This window comes from Anticarsia gemmatalis, chromosome 21 (genome assembly GCF_050436995.1).
Source record: "Anticarsia gemmatalis isolate Benzon Research Colony breed Stoneville strain chromosome 21, ilAntGemm2 primary, whole genome shotgun sequence".
Lineage (NCBI taxonomy): Eukaryota > Metazoa > Arthropoda > Insecta > Lepidoptera > Erebidae > Anticarsia > Anticarsia gemmatalis.
The window spans coordinates 7,433,500-7,460,419 of record NC_134765.1 but is presented as its reverse complement, the minus strand read 5'-3'; the positions used below and the strand labels follow the sequence as shown (position 1 = coordinate 7,460,419).

Here is a 26,920-nt window from a genome sequence, read left to right as displayed (position 1 = left end):
GGAAACATAACTATAGGCTACTGTATTATAACCAACATGTTATCGTAAAATCATATGAATCATACAATATATTGATTGCCTTTGATTATCTGATGCAGTTATGATATATTACTTAATTGGTTCACAAATTCGGTCATCACGCTAATAAGTAACTGTTAAAGATTAATCATAATTATCAGTGGAAAAAAAGGCCCAGTTACTACCTTAAAAAAACCATTGGATTTTTTTTAACGTTTAGGTACATTTCTTTATGCAAAACTACATGAGCAGGAACAAATATACATAGCTATATAGTTAGATATTCTTGTGTACAGTTATAAACCTAAATGTAGAGTAGTTCAATTATTATGAGTAGGTTGGCTTCTTTGACGTGAAAACGGCTAAATCGATGAGAATATACTTTGGCGTGGTAATAGTAATAATATTCTCATTCATAAACCGAGTTTGTGGCTGTGTACTCAATGTACACAATACATATTCGTGCTCACGACTGCACCTACTAATGTTATGTAGTAAAATATAACAAGTAAGTGTTATGTCGTGTCTTATGTGTTGTAGACATGTTAAGGCTCACTGATTTCTATGAATGAGTCAATAATCTCATTGACAAACTTTGTGAATGCCATCTGTTTTATTAAAGAAGACGACATCACAATACATTGACGATTTCCATAGAGTTGAACTTAATTGATTTGTGGCCTTATAACTAGGCTCTAGCTAAACCTAACTAAATAGGGTATGCGTTAGATCCATTGATTCAATAAAAAATGTGATAGCCATTTTATTTTACTTAATTTACGTCATTGTCGTTAAATAAATTTTAGTAAATAAACATACACCATAAAGCTTAAAGCGTTGTGATGAGTTAAATAAGTAATGATCCCTGACCATACTTTCCATAAAAAAACTATGATACCTATGATCCACACATTTCATTCGTTCAAAAAAAATGTTAATGTTCTATCATAATTACATTAGGGCGGTTCTTTTGTGAGTCACGATTCCGAACGAAAAAAGTGAAAAAAAACGTTTCCCGAGGAATGCGCGTGCCTTCACGTTCGGGAATAGGACAGGCCGTGGTTTTTGACGAAACTTGAACCAAGGCGGAGTATTTGTTTTGTTAAAAAAAACAATAGAAATAGCGCAGCTGCTGTTTGGTTTAAATAAAACAATAATTTATGCTTCAATTCAAGGAATGACATTAGATAAAAAAAAGAAAGTTGTGTCAACTGTCAAATTGCGCGCCAAATTATCCTTTTCAGTTTTTTTTTTTCAAATACATTCAGGCATACAGTATAATGCCTATCAAGTCTCTGGACGTGTGTCTACAAAATATTAAATTGCTTTTTTTACATAACCATTTATCATGATGTCTTCGTGACGGACTGAACAAACAAACATGCCTCTATTCATTGTAAGACTTAACGGTCGGCCATCTTTCTGTTAGAGCTTAGTCTGAACAAGTAAAGGTAAGCTCGGAGACTGATAGTAATAAATTAAAGTCTGTATGACAGACACAAGCTGACGTGAGAGACTTCATTACAATAAACGTATGCTGAGATTTACAAAGGATTAAACAGATACATACTAAGAAATATACAATTAGTTATTATTATCGTGGTATAATAGGTATGTGACTGAATATTCAAATATTTTAGTCCCGGTGGATATAACTAGATTTTTCGAATTCCCTTTCAAATTCTAAATAATAATATAATAGTTTAATTCCCGGTCAAAATATTCGGTTTTCAGAAATCAATTAATGTAGATATAATTATTTCAAAAAATAAAGGGATTATTACCTTTAGTGAATTAAGGTTTCTCCAAGATTTATAATAGTTTTCCTTCATAGCATATATTTTTATTTAAATGGAAATCTGTTCCCACTATCGCCGATTTGGAAAAGGACAGTATCAAATAATAAAAATCTAAATAAATGAATGAATCTATGAATGAAGTTTAATTCAAAGAAGTTCAATAGCAATGTTCCTCATTCAACGAGCAATAACAAAGTAATATATCCCACACAGTAATGTAATACGAGAATGCGATGCGTCAACGACTCAACGTGCAAATAGTACTCGTCGATTCGCAATGAGCAATAAGCATACTTAAGCATGCTTTAGTAGGTAGATAGATATATGCTTTAGATTCTACACGACTTTATTATAAACAGGTAATTGACTTACGTTAGTAAGCATATAGTCAAGTTTATAAAACATAGTAAATAATTTGGCGAACGTTTTTAATATTCATTAAATTATTTAAGTTTCTGCAAAAGTTTTAAATGATCATTTAGTTATTTTGTTGTTTAATCTGCTTTATTAATTGTGACCAATGTTACCTAACTCCAAAGCCTTGCTCCAAAGGGGTAGGCAAGTACCAAGAAAGTCACTAATACGATCCGTACAAACTTCCATAAACTTCCGGATATCACATAAGTCTAACTGGCAAGCGTATACTACGTTTACAGACGAGTACTACGCACTTAACCTTATGAAGAACATCGTTGATAATAATATTCTTTGTTTGTTTGTCGTATGGTTAGTGGTCAACCTCGTGTCAAAGTATGTAGTTCAAGCCGCCCGAGAGGCCTTTGACAGGGCCTAACGACTGTTATTTTAGTAGATTACAGCCGGGACCGACTTTTATGTGCCCTCCGAAGCACGCAGATGCCCAGCTCAATTACCACTATGCGGTCACCCATCTATGAAATGACCGCGCCAAGAGTTGCTTAACCCACAGATCGTTTACCGACTGGTGGGCGCAACTAGCTATGAGGGCCTATTTCCATATAATATTTAAGGATATTACAATACAGAGAATAGTCCATACAAGCCCATTGCCTCGTACACTCAAGTATTTGTCACAGCGGCTGGACATTTGTATGCCGTAGTCGTCGGTTCCGCTGGCTAAGCTCCACTGTACATTGTAAGCATTTTAAACTGATTGCCTTTGCTTCCTTTTCTAGTGGAAAGAAAGTTTACTTTGAATTGTGGTTTATGGATTACTATATAACAAGCCTGAATGGTATAGTTGCCTTTGCCTGCTCCAAAGAGGGCATGAATGAAAATGGCGGACCTATTTTACTTGAGAGTATCGTAGTATGTGTTATCTTACCCCCGGTTTCTAGGTACATTTACCGGTAGTTTAACTTTTCAAACTGCCATTTTTATATGAGTTTACACGCTATTGAATAGATAAACTACCGCTAAATGTGCCTCAGAAACTGGGGGTTAGAGAAAAAGATTTTAAAAATGTAATTCCAGTGATTTAATGATATTACCATAGCAAATTAAAAAAAAAAAAAAAAAAAAAAAAAAAAAAAATAGCAAATTAAAACTAAATTGGTTTGGAAGCTTAGCCATTGGAGTGTTATTAACAGACAAGTAATTATTAAAGCAACTTTATGTATTGTAAAGAATTTTTCTATTTTTCTCGTTTATTATAAGTTTTTGTTTATAATATCTTGCTTTATTCAACGGTACAATGCTAACTTTAACTCCTACATCCGATCTTCATAAATTCAGCTGCGTATTATTTACAATACGATCGCGTCTCAGATCTCAGTGAGCTGTCTGTGTGAGGTCCAAAAAAATAAACATCAGTCATTGAGCGCGTGGGCGAAGGACGATGCTACAGTTTGTGAACCCTACAGAAAAGTTTTTATACATGTAGTAATAAATAATATATGAATGTTATATAAATATAGATCATAACCTAACCTAAAAAATAAATAATATGTTTTATATGATTTAGATCAGTGATGGCTTTATTGTATAAACTTCAATTTTCTGTCTTTCATATACCTAATATAATAGTTGAAAAAGTAAATTAACGAAAATCTCTACCCCAAAATAAATAATAATAGCTGTATCCTCTTATGCTTGCTGTATACTCTATTGCGTAGAGCGACTAAGTATCGCCGTACTACTACCTAATTCACGTCTTTTTTTTTTGCGCAATATTAACTTCAGCAATAGGTAATCTTATTAGAGAAATGTACAAATATTTTCATTCAGATTACTTCGTAACCTTTATTCTATAACATCTTCATCTCCCACAAAAATTACTTTTAAAACAAATTACATTGTTATATCTCAAGTCAACCAGTTTACCAGTCGCTCAACTTAATTCACTGTCCGAAACAGACATAACAATACAAAGCACTCAAGTAATAATAAACAGAGCTAAATCCAATTACACATGCATATTGCTCACAAAGCCGAATTTAGCGTAATCTGCTTAGTATTCTACCCACGGCTTGATATTATCTAACCATTCTAACCTAACGTTTTTACTTGCTCAAACAACTGAATTCAATTACCAGTGCGACAAATGTACGGCGATTTTTCGGTTTGGTTTTATGAATCTGGTAATTTTGTAAGCGTATTTTTGAAGCGCATTTTTTGAATTATAGTTTTTTTCTTACGTGAATCTGTATTGGTCAGTTTGCTTCAAAATCTTATGTTTTACCCCCTGTTTCTGAGTACATTTAGCGGTAGTTTATCTATTCAATAGCTTTTTTTTATATGAGTTTTAACGCTTTTGAATAGATAAACTGCCGCTGAATGTACCTCAGAAACCGGGGGTTAAAGAAATATCGGCCTGTAAATCGATGGTATTGGGTGTTTAAGACGAAATGATAGACAGGAAATATCAAACAAACAACACTTTCTGTTATGGGAATTTACCACTCTTACAAGTTTAAGTTATATTTATGACTGTGGTTTACAAAGTTTTAACTGTGTTAGAAATGACCAAAGAATACGACAGATGATATAATTTTTTCACAACCTAATCCTTGCCTCACCATCGTCCTACAAAAAGGCAGTTTTCTCAAAATAACATCATTATATAAAACGTCAAATTATTGAACAACACGAATACAGCATTAAGGTAAACTTGTACGACGGACGTGGGTGTATGAAATAATAATGATGCAGGTAATTGCTTGTACACATCATAGTACATCTCAGATCACTGATTACGTAAATCAAGCAAGAATACTCGACCAATTATATGATTTCGTAGACATTTAGACGACAATGATAAGAGATTTTATGATCACATCCATTAAGCTAAGCAATCTTTGATCTTAAATCAAGTTACGAAAATGGTTTAATCAAAATGATGGAACTGAAATGGCAATAATGGGTAGCCAACGAATGTGTTTAAAAAAGCATAGCATCCAAAACGCGATTACCAAAAGACGTGATGTTATTTTCGTATTTACTCTGGAATTTTATGAGTGTTTCGAATACAATCTGACCGGTCAGTAAACCTAAAATGTAGGTACTAAAATTAGGTATTCCGATCACTAATCCTAAAATTCAGGTATTACATAACTACATTCACAATGTAAATAACAAACGTAATATTGCAATTTTAATTTACTAACTTCTACTTCATTAAAATAACATTCAACGTTCAACAAAACTTTTGAACAACTCGGCAGCGGTAAATAAACTTTCTAGCCGTTGAAAATACAACACACAAGTCACACATCGGCCTTTACACGTCCAAGTTTGTTTCTGAATCTCAAACTCAATAGCCCTCACTTTGTTACGGGATTGACAACAAAAAATACACTCCTATACATTCTTATATTCATAATAATAAGGTTCAAAGTCCAATGATGCAAGTGTAAGTAGTTATTCACTGCGGATGATTCATCGAACATTGTCTTGTTTGTAAACAGCGCCTGAGTCTTTGGCAATTGCTTTTGTAGGACAGTTGCAGTCCAACTGCCCTCTCTAATTAATGTATAGGTTTTAAACTTCAGGGACATGTTGAGAAAACTTATTGCTTGTAATTATTACGGCAGACAACAGTAAAATTAAAGAAATAATTATAAAATATAAATCTGGACGAAATATTTCACTTAAGGGAGCTATAAGTACCCAAATTCGTTTTGTTGTGAATAAAAGGAATTAGTATCTCATACTTTACTTGGACATTCATAGCTATAAGTGCCTTTAAAATAGATTTGAAGAGGACAACATAAACCTATCAACGCGTTTCCGAAACCGACCGTGTAAAAGCCGTGCAAGTTATTTCTGGACTTAATATCCCTCTAAATCCCTTTTAATTCCCAAAAGAACGGAAATGAAGACACATTTATGCCTTATATTTCATTTTGGTATCATATAAGGCATGACGACATAAAAAATATATGTATAAAATGGCAAACTGCAGATGCAAGGCACTTACAATAAAACTCGACGTTGATGGTGATTTAACCACGTGTTCTCTTGTATATTTTTCGTCCCACATACGGTTGCCTTGTACGAGTATTACTCACAAAATTATTTCGAGACAAAAAACGTGTGGCATCGAACGTTGGATCAAGGTAAGGTGCAAGTAGCAAATTTTTTGGCCGGTTTTTTGACAATGACTTATTGATTGTGAGCATGAAACACTCCTGTAATAATGTATATTGTATCTCGCTATTACAATATTTTTACATAACAAAATATGAAAGCATAAATAAGACAAACGTAAAATTGGCAAGCTTTTAGCATATAAATTTTAAAGAGCAAAGTTATGCAGAGAACTTTCTGTTTTTTAATTTCACAAATAGTCTGCGTGCATTTCAATTTTGTGATTGAAAATGAAAACGCACAGCGCTTTGTAGTCCGTAGTTTGAAAACGTGCCTTGTACAGTTCCCTGTCGTAAATATGAGTTTTTTTAACCCTAGTTTAATCTGGGGCCGGCTTATTTTAAGATGAATGCCGACCCGTGTGAGTCATTACGCACGTTTTTGCCTTCGAGTCATTTTTTGGACCTTACGAATAGGTCGGGGCTTCTTGAACGATATCTATACTTCTATACTAATATTATAAAGCTGAATAGTTTATTTGTTTGAACGCGCTAATCTCAGGAACTACTGGTCCGATTTGGAAAATTCTTTCAGTGTTAGATAGCCCATTTATCGAGGAAGGCTATAGGATATTATTATATCATTACGCTACGGCTAATAGGAGCAGAGTACCAGTAAAAAATGTTACAAAAACGGGGATAATTTTGAACCATTTTTCTTATGTGACGCAAGCGAAGGTGCGCGGGTCAGCTAGTTCTTTTATAAGTTTCTCAATTCAAGAGCGGTTTATGATTGTAATATGAACTTTTCAAGGTTTGTATTAAGCTGTAAAGAGCCCTCGATGGGGTAAACTTGTGCACTTGTTTAAGTAAGGGGTGGGGAACAATAGACGCCCGTTATTGAACTATTGTGTGGGAATTAAGATCGTTATGATGTTCCTGTCAATATAACAATAGAGTTAGTAAGGGTAACCGTTTATTAATTAAATAACTAATGTTGTTACTTACATAAGTAACCAAGTTTTCAGATACCTTATAGCGAAAGAACTAAATGTTTAATCCAGATCTGGGAAATGTTTGAAGAAGCTGTCATTGCTTTAGCCATCTACGTCTGTATCTAAAGCTTTCATATAGATAAGACTATACAATCTCTTTGGTTGAAACCTAAATTATCAAACTCAAATTGGATGCAGTGATGCAGCGTCTTGTCAAAATAAATCTACTCCGTCCGTCACTGTTTCCACAAGTGTAGTGTATTGAACTCTATATAAATCTGACGGTTTTTTTTTATTAGATCATTGTTTTCTACTAGCCATGTTCGTTGCCAAAACACTTTAGCTGCTTTAGCCTAAAACTAGCGATATTTTAATGTTTCCAAAAATAAAACGGTGCGACAAAGAAACGAATGTTTACATCTCTGTTTCTATTGACGTAAAACATAGTATTTTTGAAGCCATTGAGTCCATTTTAAACAAAGGGCTTCGAATATCTGGAATTTGTTTAATCTGTCTTAATTAACGATTAAAAATAAAAAATTTGAGTCAAAGAAAGCCGTTTATGTCCACAATACTATTTATTTATGTGCCAACATTTAGTTAGTTTACATTCCAAATTTGTAGAATGAGGAAGAAACCATTTCGACTCCTAAACATTTTGTTCAAATTGCGTTGGCGCTCTTTATAGCTTCAACAATTACTGCAGTGATTTTTTGAGACAGTTTTCGTACCAACAATTTTATATTTGGCAATAAGCTTGCATCATATTACATAGGATTAGCGAGTCAACATTTGGCTTGTACGGCTAAAAACGGATATTTTGGACGTAATATGTACAGGTTAGGTTTAGGTATTATAAGCGTGATAATCTTTATATATATAATTCTTCTGTAAGTGTGTAGGTATGTCACTGAACTTCTCTTAAAGGTCTGGACCGATTTTGATGAAATTTTTGTGTGTGTTCGAGGGGATCTGAGAATGGTTTAGATTATTTAAAAAAGTTTGAAATTTTTAAATTAAAGACGTGTAGACGGGACAACGTCTGTCAGGTCCTCTAGTTATTAGTATAAAAATAATACCCACTGTAAATCATCATCAGCCTACCGTTTCTTCCAGCTATGTTGGAGACGGCTTCCAGTCTTTCTGAGTGCAGCTGAATACCAGTATTTTACATAGAGCGACTGCCTATCAAAGCTCTACAACACAGTTACCCGGATATTAACATGATATAAAAGAATACTATAAATGTGTCAGAAAAATATTTTCAAAATTTCGTAATGTGAGCGCCAAGATTGGGCAGGTTTTCTTTTCTAGTACCTTCTTGGTTCATAACGCGAATGCATTTCGTTTAAAATATAATGTATGTGTTCAATTTTCTAGTGTAATGCTTAAAATAAACATAACTTTGTCCCTATCCTAAATTTACATTCGTTTGTTTACGTTCCACTAAAATAGCTTGCGCCGTAGTATTCATAGTAAGACTGTTGAACTTCTGGTTTGTAAGCCGTTTACTCATTGAAATATGATTTAATGACTCACTTCAGGAGCTCTTTACCAATATGTACTAGTCTTTTTATATAATATCATGATTTGAACGCATTTGAAAAGGATCGGTCGGAGCTTGTTGCCAAAAGGGCGATTCTGAAGGAAAGGGGGATGCTTTTGCTCAGCAGTGGGACACTCAAACAGTCTGAGGAAAAAATAATATAATTTAACTTATTTTTTTTATAATAGTCGATGCAGCTGATGAACTAGCTAAAAGGGGATCAAATGGAACAGTACTTGGACCGGAACCACTACTGCCTATCCCCCAAGCACAAATTAAATCTTGGCTGAACAGAAACACCGAAGCGAAACACCTAAAAGAATGGAACAACAGCAAAGGTTGCAGGCAAACTAAGGCTGCAGTTCCGGTGGCACCTAAGAATTTTGCCCGCAACCTTATCAGTCTAAAAAGGGACAAAATACGCAAGGTAATAGGAATCCTAACCGGCCATAGTCCCCTAAACAAACATCTATGTACAATAGGTGTGACGGACAGCCCTCTGTGCAGAGGATGCATGGAGGCAGAGGAAACACCACAACATGTACTTGTGGAATGCAACAGCGTGGCGGACCAACGAGCGCGAACAAAGATATTGACAACAACACTCCAGGAAGCCTGCAGCAACTTGAAAAAGCTACTGAAGTTCTGGGAGGAACTAGGATGGCTGGAGTGAGGGTGAATCAACGCAACAATGTGAGAGGGTAGATACACGCACAAAGGCCCATTTAAGAGGCTAAGTGCGGAAAAAGCCCAGGAAACCTAACCTAACCTAATAGTCAATGGTTAAGCCTTTTACAGTCAGTAAACGATGGATAAGTTTAGCAGTATTTGACGGATTCGGACGGATGGATTACCACTTTGTTGCCTTTGCTTTGGCTTCTCTACACTTCAGGGAATATTATTATGATCTTCCAAGGCGGCAGGCTGTTGTAAACTGCCTGGATAACTCAATCATTAGACAAACTATTAACGACACAAAAGAATATATAAATTACTATAAATTGCTACTTTTGTCCACTTCATGTTCTCCTTTCTTTCGCAATGTTGTTGATTGTCCTCCAATTGGTTAACAAAGAACGTTTAATTAATCTCAGTTAACATAATACGGAGCCCTGAGGCAAGTATGAGTCGATGTGTGACCTATTTTAAGAGCTAAGGTTCCATTGTGTTCGTGCCAACACATGCCATTAACGCGTTAGACTTTATGAGGAATAAAAACAATAAGGATTTACTCGTGGATGCTATTTGATTAACTTTACTGTCTGTACACTATGTTGTGAATTGAAGAAGTTATACTATTTCTTGGAACTTTTGTTTTTTGTTTTCTTTGTGGTTTATCTATTGTCAGAGTGGTTTGATGAACTTTTGCGCGCCTTATTGACTGTCCTCTAAATAAAGCGAACGTTTAAAATAGATATTTGTAAATCGTTTTTGGCATTTTACACAGGTAATGCTTCTGTCATTGTTCATTACATAAATTATTTCTCAAATTCGTTTAACCATCGAAGGAACAAAACAATCAGCTCTTTCTTTAATAAATCGTGCAATCACTATTGCTATTCTTATTTATCTGACTCAAAAATTACGTCAAACATTTAATCTATGACTAATTTCTCATTAACACCTAAAATGCCGTAACAATTGAATAATTATTTCAATAGCTTCTCTATTCTCTTTTCATTAACGAATATGAATTTTGAATAGCCATAACTGTCATTTGTCTATGTACCCGCATAGACTAAAATAAATCTCTACAATTGATACGAGGGTTAGTTTGTTAGTCCGTATTGATGCCCGTTGGTATCTTGATGCCAATAAAACTTTATTGTCTTGTTATCAATGTCAAACATCAATGGGAAACATCTACACTTGAAATTATACCCTACACTTTTCACTTTAAGATCTAAAATTGTATAGCACATTTCTATGTGATACATGAATCTCCGTTCATAGCCCTGTATGGCCCTGTGGATGCCATTTCTAAAGCTTTGTTAAATCTTCGGTTTCACACGTGATAAAGGTAATGTTTGCATTATCATTAACGATGAGCCTTTAAGCTTATACCTGAGGTAAGAGAATTTACCACAAGATTTTGTAAACGCTTTTTATGTCAGCAAGTTTAAAAATGTAAATTACATTAGTAATTCAGTGCCTTGTGAGAGAGAGTTTTTAGTCTCCCTAATTTCAGGAACAGACCTTTGCCTTACACTAGACGAGAAACGATTTTTAAAAAATACTACCTAATAAGAAAAGTTGTCTAGCTTCACATTTTCACGGCACATAATTATTAGTAATCGTATCAACCAATGCCACCAAAGCTTCCTTCTTAATCACGCAATTTGGCATTTAGAGAAAAAAATAATCCAGGATTTGTAACCATTAATCCATTACATGGTAATCTGTAAACCTGCCTGCTGCAACAGCAAAATCTAAGAAAAACCTTTGCATTTCGTAACACAAACAGATTTACAGCACACAGGAGTGAATCTCCATGCGTTCAGTGAATCAGTCCGCACTTGTACTGAATCATTTGAATAAACACCCGCACTTACTGGTTACGGCCCGAGGTAATCTGGATAATGGAAACTAAGTTAAGTAGAACAAGCTTACGTGTTTTGTATGGAAAGTAAGGGTGAGTGCTCAAATGTAAATTGGTTGTTTGGTTGTCCGACAAATTAGTACAACCATGAACAACGAAACGTAATTCTTTAGTTTTCTAGGTATTGTCATTCGTTGTTCATGATTTTGTGTTATTTGTATTTTATTGGTGGTTTGTTGTTGTTGCATTTCAAGATATGTATTGGTAGCTTTCCAATTATTTTCACGTATAATAAGATTAAGTTATTTATAGCCCCGAATATTAATGGAAATAAAAATAATATTAATGATTATCATGTTTCACGCAGATCTACATTCCAGCATTTCAGATATTTCATCAAAAAATATTAATCAAAGCCCAGCTGAAGTTCAAAATGAAAAGATAAACTTTGTTCTTATCTTCTTTAACTTTGCTTATATTTAAAGCATAGTACATTATCTTCTTCAGCTACTTAAAGCATGATCGCACCAAACATTAATGAATCTCAATCTACTTAGACATACTTGATATCGTTCAAAGGAAGACTCCACAGTTTATATCAGTGTCAACAACAAACACATGAGTAACCAGCTTAAGTACAAATGTGAGAAGTTACAGAGAGTCGTATTGAAATAGCATAAGTTAAACGAAGAAGGAACTTTGTGGCGACGTATTGTCATACTTGGAGAATACACGTGAGACTTGTTACTTTACTTTCAACGACTTGTGATGTAATCAGGGTAAGATTTGCGTTATCTTGAATAGTTTGACCTGGCTTACCTTTGCTGAGTAGTGCGACAAATAATACGAAAAATAATTTATGTAAGCCCCACTGCTGGGCAAGAGTATCCTCTCGCATTGGGGGAGGAGTTATGCTTTTGAATGCAAAAAAATGGTACCTAATTGCAGGTCTGTAATCAGACTCTAGACACAACCAGCAAAGTATTTATTCTTTAAAGTTTTAACTAAAAAGCATCTTAGTCCGTTTTCGGTATATAAAGCTGAGGTTCATTTTAAATCGGCTAATGCCCGGTTTCTGAGACACTACCGGTTGTCTGTCTATTTAAACTGTCATTTTTATATCAGCTTAAACGCTATTGAATAGATAAACTACCGCTCAATGTACCTCAGAAACCGGGGGTTAGTAATTTAGCTGCAAAAGTATACTAGCTAAAAAGACAGGTTTACTTTCGCATTAGTTATATTAATATTACGATATACTCTCATATTTTAAGTTCTTTAAGACAAATAGAGTACTAAACAGTTCATTATTCACGGTTGAACAGTTCGTAGTTTCCTTTACAGAGATATTTGTAGATATTACTCATTCTGTCGAATCATTAACTAGAAACGCGTTTACAGGCCTGCTCGGTTCAGACTAGACTTTTTATTAGCACTAAAACGTTTATTGTTATGAACTAAGGCTTATTAGGTATGACGTTATTACTAATTAGTATATCCAACATAACTAGGTTGTACATTAAAGTTATTTATTAGACAATTGACAATCGAAATTGATTGATAGATTGTAGTTTCTGCCTTATGTTTTTGATTATTCTCTACTCTCTTCAACTTCGATCCTTTTTTTACTTTGTGTAGAGTCTTCTCAGTGACTGTCTTTTACTTAGATATTAATATAAACTTAAATATATATAAAAAAATGGATTTGTATGTCTGTGTGTGGGTGTGCGTGTGTATAATATGTGTATTTATGTACATATATGTATCCAATTAGTTATGTCATGATGCTGCTTGTTCGTGATGGTCACAATGGGACTGGCATATCTATATATAGATAAAAAGTGCCTAAATGTAATGTAACTAGACTAAAAAAAAAAAACTTCGACCCAACTCTTATCGCGTATTTTTTATAAATGATGGCATAGTAGCCTTTTTTACGGGATATGCTTCATAACACTGCTGTTTCGCATAGGGTTAAGCTTACTTCAATCCTCGATTTCGTCCGCGTTAAAAGATTTCCCGTGGTAACAATTATCCTATGTGTTTCAGGTTATAAACTATTTGTCATCAAATTTCATTTAAATCGGTTCTGTTGTTTTTCATGAAAGATTAACAAACATTATACATCCACCCATCCTCACAAACTTTCGCCTTTTAATATTATAGTCGGACTAAGTATAAGTATAGATTTTTCTAAAAGGATAAACTGTCTTTAATTCTATAATATTAGTCAGATGTAATAGGAGCTGGTAATTCTATTATCGAACTCCGAGGGACTACTGAAAATTTCACAGCAGCACTTTGCCCGACCCGGAAATTGAGTTGGAGACCTCATTAGCACCCAGTTGCATACACCGTTTACTTCTTGCTACACTTGGGTTAAAGAGCCAATGGAATATCGACTGTTCTGAATAAGTACCGGTTAGTTTATCAGGAGGATTATTGACAGTTGGTTTCGTATATTTGCTGTCGCTTTGTCTATAGGATAAGGTAATTTGAGACTATGCATTAGTCGAGAAACTGGCCCTTAAAGAATTTCGTAAAGAGTTTAGTATGTAAAGGAAATTTTATCAGGCTTGTATGCATACACATGTACATAATTTCACGCCTTCTATATCCTAAGATTTAGGCTGAGGTGAACATATAAAATACAGCCACGTTTTACCATTAACAATCTTAGTTTCACGTAGTAGGAGACGAGCCTATTGCCATTTACCGAGTACGTTACGGAACTCTGGGCTATTGAGAAATACTCTAATATAAATTTGAAAAGACAAATAGTATTTTGAACGACCCAGGAATCGAACCCGAAGCCTCATAATCCTTAATATTTATTTTATTATGAGTTAAGAATGTTTGTTATATAATATAGTATTCAATTTCCGCAGTCCGAACTTTTCTCTTAAACGTATGCAAAGTAAAACTCACAATGTTTATTCATGTTAAAACATTAATTTATTTGTGTTGTCTATTTTACATAACTACACTCGACTTTTAATATAAAACAAGAGGGCGCCAAGCGGTCTGTTACAAATCTGAATTGCATATTTTTAGACTCTATATTGGTAAGTTAATATATCTATCGCGAGAATTTAATCTATACTAATTTAATCTATAGGTACTATCTATAATAATTTGTTTGATTGTTTGTTTGTTTGTTTGAACGCGCTAATCTCAGGAACTACTTGTCCGATTTGAAAAAATATTTCAGTGTTATATAGCCCATTTATCGAGGAAGGTTATAGGCTATATATCATCACGCTACTACCAATAGGAGCAGAGTACCAGTAAAAAATGTTTCGAAAACGGGGAAAATTTTGACCCATTCTCTCTTATGTGACGCAAGCGAAGTTGCGCGGGTCAGCTAGTGGAATTATAAATTTAGTCAAAAGTGGACTTAATGTTCTCATATTTCAAAATAAATTGCTTTGAAAAATCTGAAGACTGCTTATGTCTCTCAAATCTCTATTAATATCTGTCAGTTTTCGCGTGATGCAATCTGTGGTTTAAAAATAAGTTGAACTCGTTTTTACGAATCCAACCGTATAGTGACAGTTCCTTGTTAGCATTTTATTTTGATCACATTACGAGTGTATACTTCCCGCCTTTTTCATGTTTGAAAAAAAAAACAAAAAAGTTTTAAGATGACATAGACAGGGGATATACCTAATATTTTATAATTTCAGAATTTCAAACAATTTCAGAATGTGAATAGTGCAACAGCGATTAGTTTTATTTATACATTTTTCATATATACTTGTATAGTTTTTGCTTTACTGGATATGAGAATATCCTATCCGCCATTATACATACTTATACCTACAGAAAAACCAGCCCCGAAAGTTTATAATTTCTTATAAATTTCGGGGAAAAGATGGAGGAAGGTGAAATCAGAGTAGAGTAAAACACAAATACACGCAATACTCATGATGATATTTTCACTCAGTAGTGCGTAATGTGTCACAGCTACTAATAGAATAATTTGGAAGTACGCATCCTAGAAGACAGCAACAAAATTTCAGATCTATAGTATTTATACTCGAAGCCAAATAATAGACATTTTGAACTAAAAATTAACTAGGTATTACTATTCGTAATAAATCTATGATAAGAGGAAGTTTTAACTTCATGAAAATTCTAATTTTAGTATTGTGCTTCAGTTTAGATTATTTTAGATACAGATATTTAGATGCTATAAAGCACTAAGTTACTAGCTCCATTAATATATAGCCCAAAAACTACCTTGAAAACTGTCAATAAAAGTATTTTTATAATACATATTTGAGAAGAGCTTCATTCTCTACCATTGCAGCTAAACAAAATAAATTAAATATAATACGTTCGCCATTCATTAAATGAAATAATTATGTCACGCATGACTGTTAGTACATTTCGGGTGCACTAGAAACCGTCTAGTGTTACCACGCAGTATGATTCATTGGTACAACCGGTCTGACTTGTGCCAAACTGAACATTTCACTGTCTACCGAAGCAAATGTCAAGTATATTTGTTTTCCTCTAGGAAAACACCTTTAGTACAAGAAGGACGAAAGTCGTAACAAGTTGATTGGCTTTCTCCTTTTTTTCTTTCCTCAAAACTGTCAAAAGGTTTTTTTTCTCGGAGTATGTACCTAATATAGTATAACTGCTAGCCAAAAAGTGATTTTCTTTGTTTGAGACATGAATTTAATATGTTTATGACATGCAAAATGAAATCTCTGAACGATATAAAGGAATAAAAAATAACACTTTTGAAAGTGTGTGTTTTTGCTAAAAAGGTTGCCACAGCACATTATTTCTGAAGTCGATTATGGCATCGAATAGTTACTTAATTTATCTTCTCAACACACCGAACAAATAACAATCTCTACAACATATCTCCGTCAATCATCTATAACCTATATGACATGAACTTTGTCTTCAATTTCCACCAGCAACAGTCAACTTCCAGACATCTACAAGCATCAGCTTAGCGTCGATCTGTATCATACTGACAGTTCGGTAATGAGTCCACATTATTTGCCACTCGCGATAGCCCTACGACAAGGAGATCCCGACGCCTACGCCATCTATTTATAGGGCTACCGAAACTTTGTAGCTAGATTTGTTTAGATTTGTTTTTGAGCGTTTATTTATTCAAGAGTGTTTGTAGACTGTTCTTAGGTCATAATTTTGATGTGAATATTTATTTCTGATAAAACAGACTGGCCCGTGGCCCGTTAGAAGGACCCTATCAGTCTGCTGCCTATCGAGTAACAATGCGAATTGTAAAATGACAGAAGTGTTATTTTTATTACTATTTAACAACTTATTCAATGTAATATTTAACTAAACGTTTTCTATTGTAAGTTGAGCATTGGTACTCTTAGTAGAACTCTTTTATGGCAATGAGTATTCTAACGAATACTAAAGAAGGACGAATATACCTGCTTATTTTAACAACCTTTGGTATCTACCACCCATATCTATTAGAAATATTTGTGGAAAAAAAAATCTGTTAAAGCGCTATGTTACGAATAACAAAACACAATACATGTTTATACTCACTTACATACTGGTACGATATTCTACAAACTGTACAGAAAGAGTTATTGATATATTACTTCAAAATAATCATGTAAATGCGACTAATTTTTCACAACAAAATAATAACTAGTCAGCCCTAGTCTATGTATATCAGTGGGGTGTTGACCGTCTGTTGACGTCCAACGTCTGGTACAAGATCTATGGGGAAATATCAACTCGTGTCGTCTCGTGTCGCCTTGTGTCGTAGTGTCGCCTTATGTCGCATTACTAACTTATTATTTTTGGACGCTCTTAGCTATTCGAAACTGGACCCGTCTGATGGGAGAAGTGGGCAAATACGTTTATTTTAATCTTGCGTAATTTTCTTGTTTCCATTTTTTTACTATTGTTAACTTGTGCTCTTCCGTGGTTGAGCAAAGATCTGCATCAGTCTTTCTACATCTCTTTTCCTACACTTATCACACATGGCGATGTTTTTCTAACCGAAAATTAATACCGCAAACGTATTTACCTGTAGAAGTATAGAGCAAGGCGAGGCTTTCTATCATAACAGGTCTAATCTTTCAGTAGTAAGGTCTGTAATATACTTTTTGACACAATTTAAGCATGCAAATGACGTAGAACGTCCACTGTAGGTACTTTAAAACATGGTTTCTACAAATATTGTGACAGTCGGATAAACGAAGTCTAAGTAGACAATGACGTCAACGAAGAAAATCTCCAACTTTTGTTCGTCTCTGTTTCTTTATTTACATTCGACCTAACAATTTCTCGCTAGGTTCAATCCATCACGCCCTGACAGTTGACACAAGACGCTCCAAAATAAGTCCTAAGATAACGCGACTGTGGGCTAAAAAAAACTTTTATAGAATAATTTAACTTCGATTATTGTTACGGTGTAAACGGACACGCGCAGTTATCCAAGATACAACGACAGATTTATAGTTATTGTGTGCCTCCGACATGACACCCGACAGCCATGCCGTTGCTTTAACGAATTAATAACCATTTGTCCAACAACAAACGGTTGAAACTAACCTCCAATGTTATTTACTGTAATATTTCTACAATAAAACAGATAAAACTATAGATTATTACAAAACAACGCTTTTATGATTCAAAATCATGTCGAGTTTTGTTTATGGTCATTCTAAAATTGAATTTAGATTGCCGCGTTTTTCTTTCGATACCTATTGAATGTTTATTTTTACTTTCTGATTTATTGATTATTATTATTGAGGTTACAACATTTGTTATCTAAAATATTGAAATGTTTCTTAATGTTCATTTAACACGTAAACATTAATCACGTCAAAACTTTCGCTTGTGAAAATTAAAAAAGATCAAAGGTTTACAAACCTCTTTGGTGTTTATAGTAATAGTGTTGTATTAGATTTGTATTAGTCGATTATATGTAGTATTGAATGACATCAGAGCTACACAAGACGGCGTGGTGGCGTTCATTCAGTAAATTGACGTGCGGTTTAAACACGCCTCTTCAGTGCTTATTACATTCAATAAGTAGTGGACACTCGGAACATAATAGATTCACAATCCTTTATATTCCATCACTGGATCACAGAAAGACGGTCACTTCTACCTAAATTGTTAGAAATATAGTATGAAAAATTGAACAAACTACACCTGCCATCCTCTAAAGTTCAGAAAGTCAATTATACTAAAATTCGGGCCACTGGTAAATTCATTACAGACAGATGCACAGTCTCCCAGCTAGTGACCAATCTAGAATGAAGACATGACCTATAAAGTCTTGATATAAAATGTCTATCTACGTTAAATTTAAAATAATGCGTCTAAGAAACAAATTGGCATAAACAATGACCTCATTAGTCTGTCATTAGCGAATTCCGGTAATAAATGTTTTCATATCCCGAGACTCGACGTCGCTTCGCACAGGTCAACGCATTGTGTTTATATTTATAAATAAACTGTTTTGTTCAATTAACTTCTTGCTGTAACATTCAGCTCGATAAAGTTAATCAATAGGTCAATCAATTATATTATTTTTAAATGTCAATGCGTTAATAAAATGCAAAGCTGCAGTCACTTGGCCTTCTTTTTCCAATGAATTAACTATTTAGGGCAAGAACTTAAACTACACCTGCTTTGTTGTAATTATGAAACATGCTTTTGTCATAGAACATAATTTATGTATTTTTAAACACTACACTTAACACTAGCACTTTTCATTTCACTTACTGTCACTTTTATAAAGTTCGACTATTTCGTATTCGTAATTATAAGTGTAACGTCACTAGCACACTAAACTCTAAACTATTACAGGTACACCGCTAAAGTTCAAGTATTTTAATTTTTAAATTTTGAAATATGATTTTCGAAAAATGTTTCGTATTTTGAATGCGTCAGAGGCAGCGAGCGAGGCGGTCGCGTCGCGACGCTCGCGTCGACTGGCCGCTTTCGGCCGCCTGCCAAAGAATCCATGCCTGAAAATATATTTATGTGGATTGGATATGGTTATTTGCCTACTGTTTGTCACTACTAATTATTTTTTTGATAATATTTAACTTTTATAACCCTTTTTATAACTATTTGGTTTAGCAATAGGCACTGCTAGTCACGTGCAATGAGGGCCTTTAGTAAATATTCTATTATAGTGGTTTTTAGCCCTTGAAAATAGTTTCTTAGAACACTGTATGTTCAGCATCAAAGAAATACTTAGTTAAGTACTTAAAACAACGAACTACGAGACCATGACAAAACCTAACAAATTGCAGAACTAAGTAGGTAATTGTCAAGTCAGGAAGTTACACAATTACACATATTGTGCAAAATTACGCAAACGCTTTCATGTTCAAGCACAATTTGTACAACGTCGCAATTTATTGTTCATTACTTTGAACGTGAGGGCGCACCCGAAACGGACCATAAACATTAAGCTCATAACATCATAACTAGCCGGAAACCGCCTTATTTATATAAAACTCCATAAAACTATCTAAAATAAAAGTTCTGAATGCAGACGGTCTGCACAGTGCAACTAACGAGACCAGTATACCTTGACCTATGTATAAAACAAAAATGAACCTTATTCTAAAAGAGATAAAGCCTTTTCTAGTTATGTTCTAGGTTAGTTCTGGTCATCGTGGGTGGGAAATATAAGCGAATTTAGGACAGATATTGCTCGACCCAGCTTGCACCAAGATCGACCTAAATGTGGAGTGACATAGAAATAATGGTCGAAAATTGGCATTAGTGCCAAAATGGCGGAACAATTTTGTCAGCTGACGCTTTGTTTTGCACGTGGATTTGTTTATGGAATAACGGAATGGAGATAAGGTGGATGCATGGTATATTTTGAAGAATAAAATCTTTTGCGAATTCAATTTACTTATAGCAATTAAGTGAAAACTCAGTATTTGTCAATCAAGTCTTATTTATTTCGAAAAATCTATTACCTAATAGCGTGAAATACTACGCACGTTAGTGGTTTGACAGCTGTCAAAATAGAACATAAGTCGTCGTAAATAAAAGTTAGGCACTAAACGTGAAATGTTTATTTCTATAAAAATATACATTATAATAATAGCAGTTTATAAAATCACTCAATAAACTTATCTACCTTATGTTTAAAAACTTATTAAAGCAATAACAATACTCAACAAGGTTTTCATCAACTCGGGTTAAAGCAAGGCTTTATTTCAAAAAGTATTCAAGCATTTTCTCAACTTAATTTAGCTTATCGAACTAATTAACTTTCTGCTAAATCCGGAATAAAAAATAAACAGTTTTCTCTTTGCTTCGGTCGTAAATCTGACTAATTAAAAAGTTTGTTAGTCAATACAACGTGTCATTTGTCTTGCCGAAGATCTATGGAAAATTTAATTTTAAAACTAGTCTCTGAAAAAGGGCGATCAGGGTTTAGAGACTGAACTACTAAATTAAACGTATCGGATAGTTTATAAATTAGAATGTCGATAGTAGTTTTAATACATTTGTCGTCACTTTATCCATCGGATAGTTTATCCGACACTTATTTGTTAGTCGTAAAACTGACTCTGAAACTTCTTTATTCTCCTGTGGCCAAAGTGTGAATAATGGCGAACTAACTTAAAGAACTTTTTAACTTTCTAGAGAAAATATTAGGCTTTGCGGCCGCTTTAATATTGCTCCAAGAAGCTTTAAAGGTGGCAATATTTTGTTCCATATATTAGAGACCATTTAATTATAAACGACCGTATTCTCCACCATTTATTGGGCACGGTTCCAAGTTCCAGGTGTGTACAAAGATTCGCAAACAAAAAACACAATAACACTTACAGTCTATATTAGTATGAAATTGTTTCGATCAGATAGACTTTTTATTGAAAACATCAATATATTTATTGCATAGATGTGTATTAAACTATCGCGTCACATAATTAAAAAAATCAGTACATAAGTACCTTTAGAACTGTTTATTTCTTTAGTTTAGTAGTTAAAGTAATAATAATAATAATCTTTATAAAATAAATCTTTAAAACTGCGACTGTTTTATGTAGAGCCAGATATATAATTATTTTGGACAGATGCTTTAAACATTGATGTGTCAAAAATGCCAAAAATATTCCTCGAATAACATTATCTGCTCAGAACAAACAGCCTTTAGTACAGTTACTAAAACATAAGAGCTATACTAGCTTTACTTCCAAACTTTTCGGTTGAGTACAATTTGGCATTCCAGCCCAAACGTAACAGTGAAGTGAGTATAACTAGAAACCCACACTGGAACTTTATTTAACTATTACTTCAAAATCATCTTAAAGATTCTTAAACGGTTAGAATTCGTGTTGTTTCTTCCACACTCTCGTAATAAGGTTCCCACTTCGTTTCCCAAGACTATTTGTATTTCCCACAGCACTGGGTTTGTTCCTACGAATGGAAATTGCGTACGAAGCACATTAAATATGTATTGGGCGAAATTTACTGAACATCTTCCACAGATTTATTGCTGATTTTACGCACTGAGCACAATTTTGGATACTAAAGCTTCTTTTTGTAAAATCAAGCGTCTTATATACGAGGGAAAAAATATTCATAAGTCTTATATTTGCATACACAGCCAATAGAAGCGTGTATGTTTTTTCTGAAGACTAAAATATACTTTTCATAAAGAAAAAAGGGCCCTTCCAGTTTAAATCTGGTGGTTTATCTTTTTTGTACAAACTTTTCTTCTCATTCTGCTTTATCAACTGCGAATTATGTCAAAATTTTATGTCGTTGACTAAACAACCAACTAGGTAATACTAATATTATAGAGAGGAAAGATCTGTTTTTTTGTTTGTTTGTGATTGAATTCACTATCAATGGGTATTAAAGTTATAAATAGCAAATATATATGTAGAATACCCAAGCATTCTTTCAAGCGTCTACTGACACTGTTTGCAACATTTGATTGATATTTCCAGCACAAAAGTCTATTTACCAACTGATTCTCAAGCAAGTTTCCACTACAATCACGTGGTATAAATGTAAATATAGTAATACGAGCTGTTTATAGTACAAATGACAGATTAAGTAACACAATTCGATTGTTCGCGCCACCACGGCCGCACGGCCTGCTGTACACGTGCGCGGGCGCGGAGTTCGCACAACTGCCAGATCGATCGATAAGGAACTGCTGAGCTTTCCTTCGAGTATATACCTTCCTTATGTGTAGCGAGTATTGTTTACTTGACTTTGTTTATATTCATTTGAATAACGCTCTTCTATACAAGTGAATTTATTGTTCTTCTATAGAACGGTAGACGGAAAATGTATGCTTTCTAAAACATTAGTCTGCTTCTACAACTTTGGCGTTGGGAGAGAATTAGGTAACGCGCATTTTACATATTTTAAGTCCTGTAAATGTAAACGGGACCCTGTTACTGATACTTCGCTGTCTGTCAGTCATCAAGCTGTATCTTATGAACCGCGATAGTTAGACAGTTTATTCACAGATGACGTATTTCTGTTGCTGCTATAACAACAATAAGCAAAAGAATTAAATAAATATTTAAAGTGGCTCCCATACAACACCACGTTTGTTAGTTTGTAGAATTTTCTTTGATTTTGTTTGTGAAATAAGACAATACTTCTTGTCTTATTCATTGTGGTCTAACGATATCAAAATGGTCAAGTTTGGTTTCAATAAACTTTATTAATTCGTATCAAATTGTTTAGTATTTAGCGTCCAAACTGGTATTAGAGTTGCACAAAACCTGCACAACGAATGACTACTTAATTGCTTTTTTCTGCAATGGGTGCAATTCTAGTTTTTCCGCAATGCACCTGCAAAAAAGTTGGCAAAAACGCAACTGTTTCAAATGTCAATTCATTGTTTTATCGCTGCAAATAACTTAATTAATGAGCCACTGACGCTTCTTTGACACAGAAGGCTACGATAATATTGCAACTTTTAGTAACAAACGAGTGAATTCGATTTCTAGAAAATAGTTCGCAACTTGGGCAACAATGAACATCAATTGAAATATCACTTCGCCACAAAAAGTTCCCCTCATTCTTGAGACATATTAGGTTTTTTCTAAAATGCATTATGTCAACGAAAATAGGAGAATGGGAGACATAGGAAGGTGTAAGGTTGAAACTCAAATAAAATTTTTGATTACACTTTTTTCAATAGTTACTAAAATTGCAATCTTACGCAATTTAATCAGTCTAATCTAAATCCCCCACTAAATATCGCAACACTCAACAAATTCAATAAGTATTGTTTACTTAATGTGTTACATAAAAATCCCGTCAACAATGGCCATCCGGTGTCCGTGGCACTATTATAACTATTAATTGTATTATAACTGTTACAACAGGTTCGGCCATTTTGTTTAACATCTGATAAAGAGTTTTGTAATTAAACTGCAAAATGCATTTTAAACATTTTTACGCGTTTTTTTATTGTAGAAAGCAGACAAAAATTGCAAGTTTTCAGTTGCGAAAGAATTGGGTATATCTATTTTAATATTTTATAATTTTAGCAACTAGCAGAATCAATGAGTCACACCAATGATTTTTGTTATGAGCATATTTAAAAACTAGGTACTTCAAGGATAAAAAATCTGTTTTTATTTTTTTCGTATCTTCAAAAATGACCGAGATATTAAACGTCAAAGTATGGCCTTTGCGCCAAACTCCGGCGAAGCGGCCGCACGGACGTGTGACGTCATCTCACGACACTGCTATTTCGTTAGTACTTGCCGATACCTACATAGGCTCGTTGTCTCTCGCGGTTTCGCTTTAAATAATTTATTTTGCTTATAGTGGACAAACAAAATGGTTAGAAAATATTGTATTGTTCCTATGTGTACTAAGTCCAGTGAAAAAACACCCCAAAAAATGTTTTTTTCTGTACTATGTACCTAAACTGTTTTATATTTTTGCAAGAGACACCTAATCTAAAACTTAAAGCCCGGTTCAGATACTGTCAAGCGCAAATGTTAAATAGAAGTTTATTGCCTTTTGAACACTTCCTCAAGATCAAGATGCCATATCATGTTCATACCTAGCTAGCAATGAACTTCTACTAAACAGTGGATAGGTACTATTTAATGAGCAGTTCAATGACCTCACAGGCGGCGGCGAGCCGAGCGCGGCGGTTGAGTTAGCGTTGGTTTTTTGTTTTGAAAAAAGAACTCATGTTTATTAAATCTAATAATATCAAAATTAAATTGTTTAATTAAAAGTTCTCATTACACACTCAATCATATAAGACATCCTACAGAGTAGATTCATGCGTTCATATGATAGCCATCAACCTGACTAAAATCAGCGGCAGGGTGACAATTTTTTTTTAATAATATTATATTAAAACTATGTTTTCCAAATTTACACTTGGTAGGTACGTAACACTCATTATTTGTAATGCCAGTTGTAACAAACTTTTAATTTTATTGTTAACTACACACAATAATATTATTAGTAGTATACGAGTTCAACTTTCTTTACCTGGGTCTAGTTGATGATTGTGTGCGTGGCGATCGAGATCGAGGATATCTTAGTGGAGGCTTATTTTACAAAAAAACACGATGATTAAATTTATAACACATACACATACACAGACTCTTTAAATATTAAATGCAAATCACTTTTCAAGTCAAAACTCCGCATCATCCGCAGTCGAACAAGCGTGTCTGTCACGTCGTGACGTCAGCGCATAGCGCGCGAAGCAACGCAATTTTAAAAATGCAGTGAAACTTTATAACGCTGTAACTTCGGTAATTTTGACCCGATTTTGATAAAACAAAAACTATTATTATCAGCATAAGTACACAAATTTAATGCAGTATGTTTAATAGTCATATTTTGATGTGCTGGTGTGACTCATTGAAACATAGACAATTACTTTTATGAAATTAAGCCAACTCTATTACGACTAATGCCCGTTTTCTATGGCAATTTTAGCGGTAGTTTATCTATTCAAACTGACATTTTTATATGAGCTTAAACAATATTTAATAGATCAACTATGGACAATCTTTTTATGAAAACCAGATCAGCGTCCCTAGCGGTTACCATAACAACAAATTTTTGAGTACATTTTAAATGTCAAACTGCCTTAGTAACGACAGTTAATTGCAACAAACTTGCAAATAGCAGGAAATGCTAAACCTTGTAATTAGATAAAAAGAAAGATCAACACGGTCATTAATTTCAACTGTATTCAGTACTATTGATGTTAACTACACTATCGAATGTAAAACGACGATAAAAGCTTAGCTTTCATGATTAGTGTTCATTAAACAAGACTGTATAATTTAACTAGTTTAATTTGAAATGTTACAGGAAGTTAAACTTCAGTGGGGCAGTGGTTAAAACTTACCACTCACAATAACCGTAGCGCCGCAAGAGCTGGGTTCGATCCGATCAAAGATATTTTTTTGTACGAGCACGTGTTTCTATTTTGAGCCCGGTTGTTTAGTCTATATAAGTAAGTATGTATTTAGAAGTATATAATTACATCAATAAATTGTCTGATTTTATCATAGCACCTCCTAGCTCTGATTGGAATCAGATGACCGTGTGTCAGTTGTTCAAGTTTACTTTACTTATGAATTAATTATTTATGATCATGTACAAACCTGTGTATATTGTGGTTCATCACCATATTGTCTTTGGTGTTATCACAGTATCCTGAAACAAAGGGAAGTAAAGGTTAGTTTAATTAAAATATTATTATCAAACTTAAAAGTTGAGGGAGATTATAAAACGATCTTTTTCAATGCTGAAAGGAGGTTTATTCTAGGAATTTTAGGTCTCACTTATTTAATTACTAGCTTCTGCTAGCGACTTCATCCGAAAAAGTATCCCATATGCTAATTAGATTGTAAAGTACCCATATACCGGATTACATCCAAATTCTTTCAGTAGTTCTTGCGTGAAATAGTAACAAAATTTTCAACATTCCCATCAGGAAGTCTCGCGTTTTTAATATTAGTAAGACATGATTTTCCACAGTTTTCCGATTATTTCATCGTCAAAATATTTTGAAACTTTGTCGTCAACAACTGTAGCCAGAAATTGGAGAGAGTCTAATTTTATCGGATGACTGTTCATAAAGAATTCTTTAGTCACAGTTCCGGTAAACTTTTGTTTGACAAGCGGAATTTTTAATCTAGTTTCCGACTTCTAGACAAGACACAGTCTCGAATACCTTGGAAGTGCTTAAGTTAATTTATTACTTAGATTCGTTTGAGATGCTCTTTACCAGACGGCTGTTCTCTATTTCGTTTTAAGTTGATTAATTGAAAAGGAATGCAATGAAATTGTAGCGTCCCTCTCCTTTTGCGTTAACCCTCTGACGTCTGTCAAAATGCATTTAGCATTGCAACTGTTCTCTGAGTGCACAGGGCGACCAGTTACGTATTATATGAACATTGTATTGAACAGTAGTGAGTAAAAAAGAGTAATACAGAATATGTCCATTGCCTAATCTGTTTTGTGAATTAATGAGTAGAATCTAGCTAAGTATTTATTTTATT

At 33.9% G+C, this 26,920-nt stretch overlaps 1 protein-coding gene across 12 annotated transcripts in view; it reads right to left on the bottom strand.

The window, feature by feature from the left end:
* pyd (zonula occludens-like protein polychaetoid) overlaps positions 1 to 26,920 on the bottom strand; it is a 120,556-nt gene that overhangs the window by 67,918 nt on the left and 25,718 nt on the right. For all 12 annotated transcript variants that reach the window (XM_076128525.1, XM_076128528.1, XM_076128533.1 and 9 more), the window contains exon 2: positions 26,021 to 26,072. In XM_076128525.1, the coding sequence (XP_075984640.1) occupies positions 26,021 to 26,072 (52 nt within the window). The remainder of the gene's footprint in view (positions 1 to 26,020; positions 26,073 to 26,920) is intronic.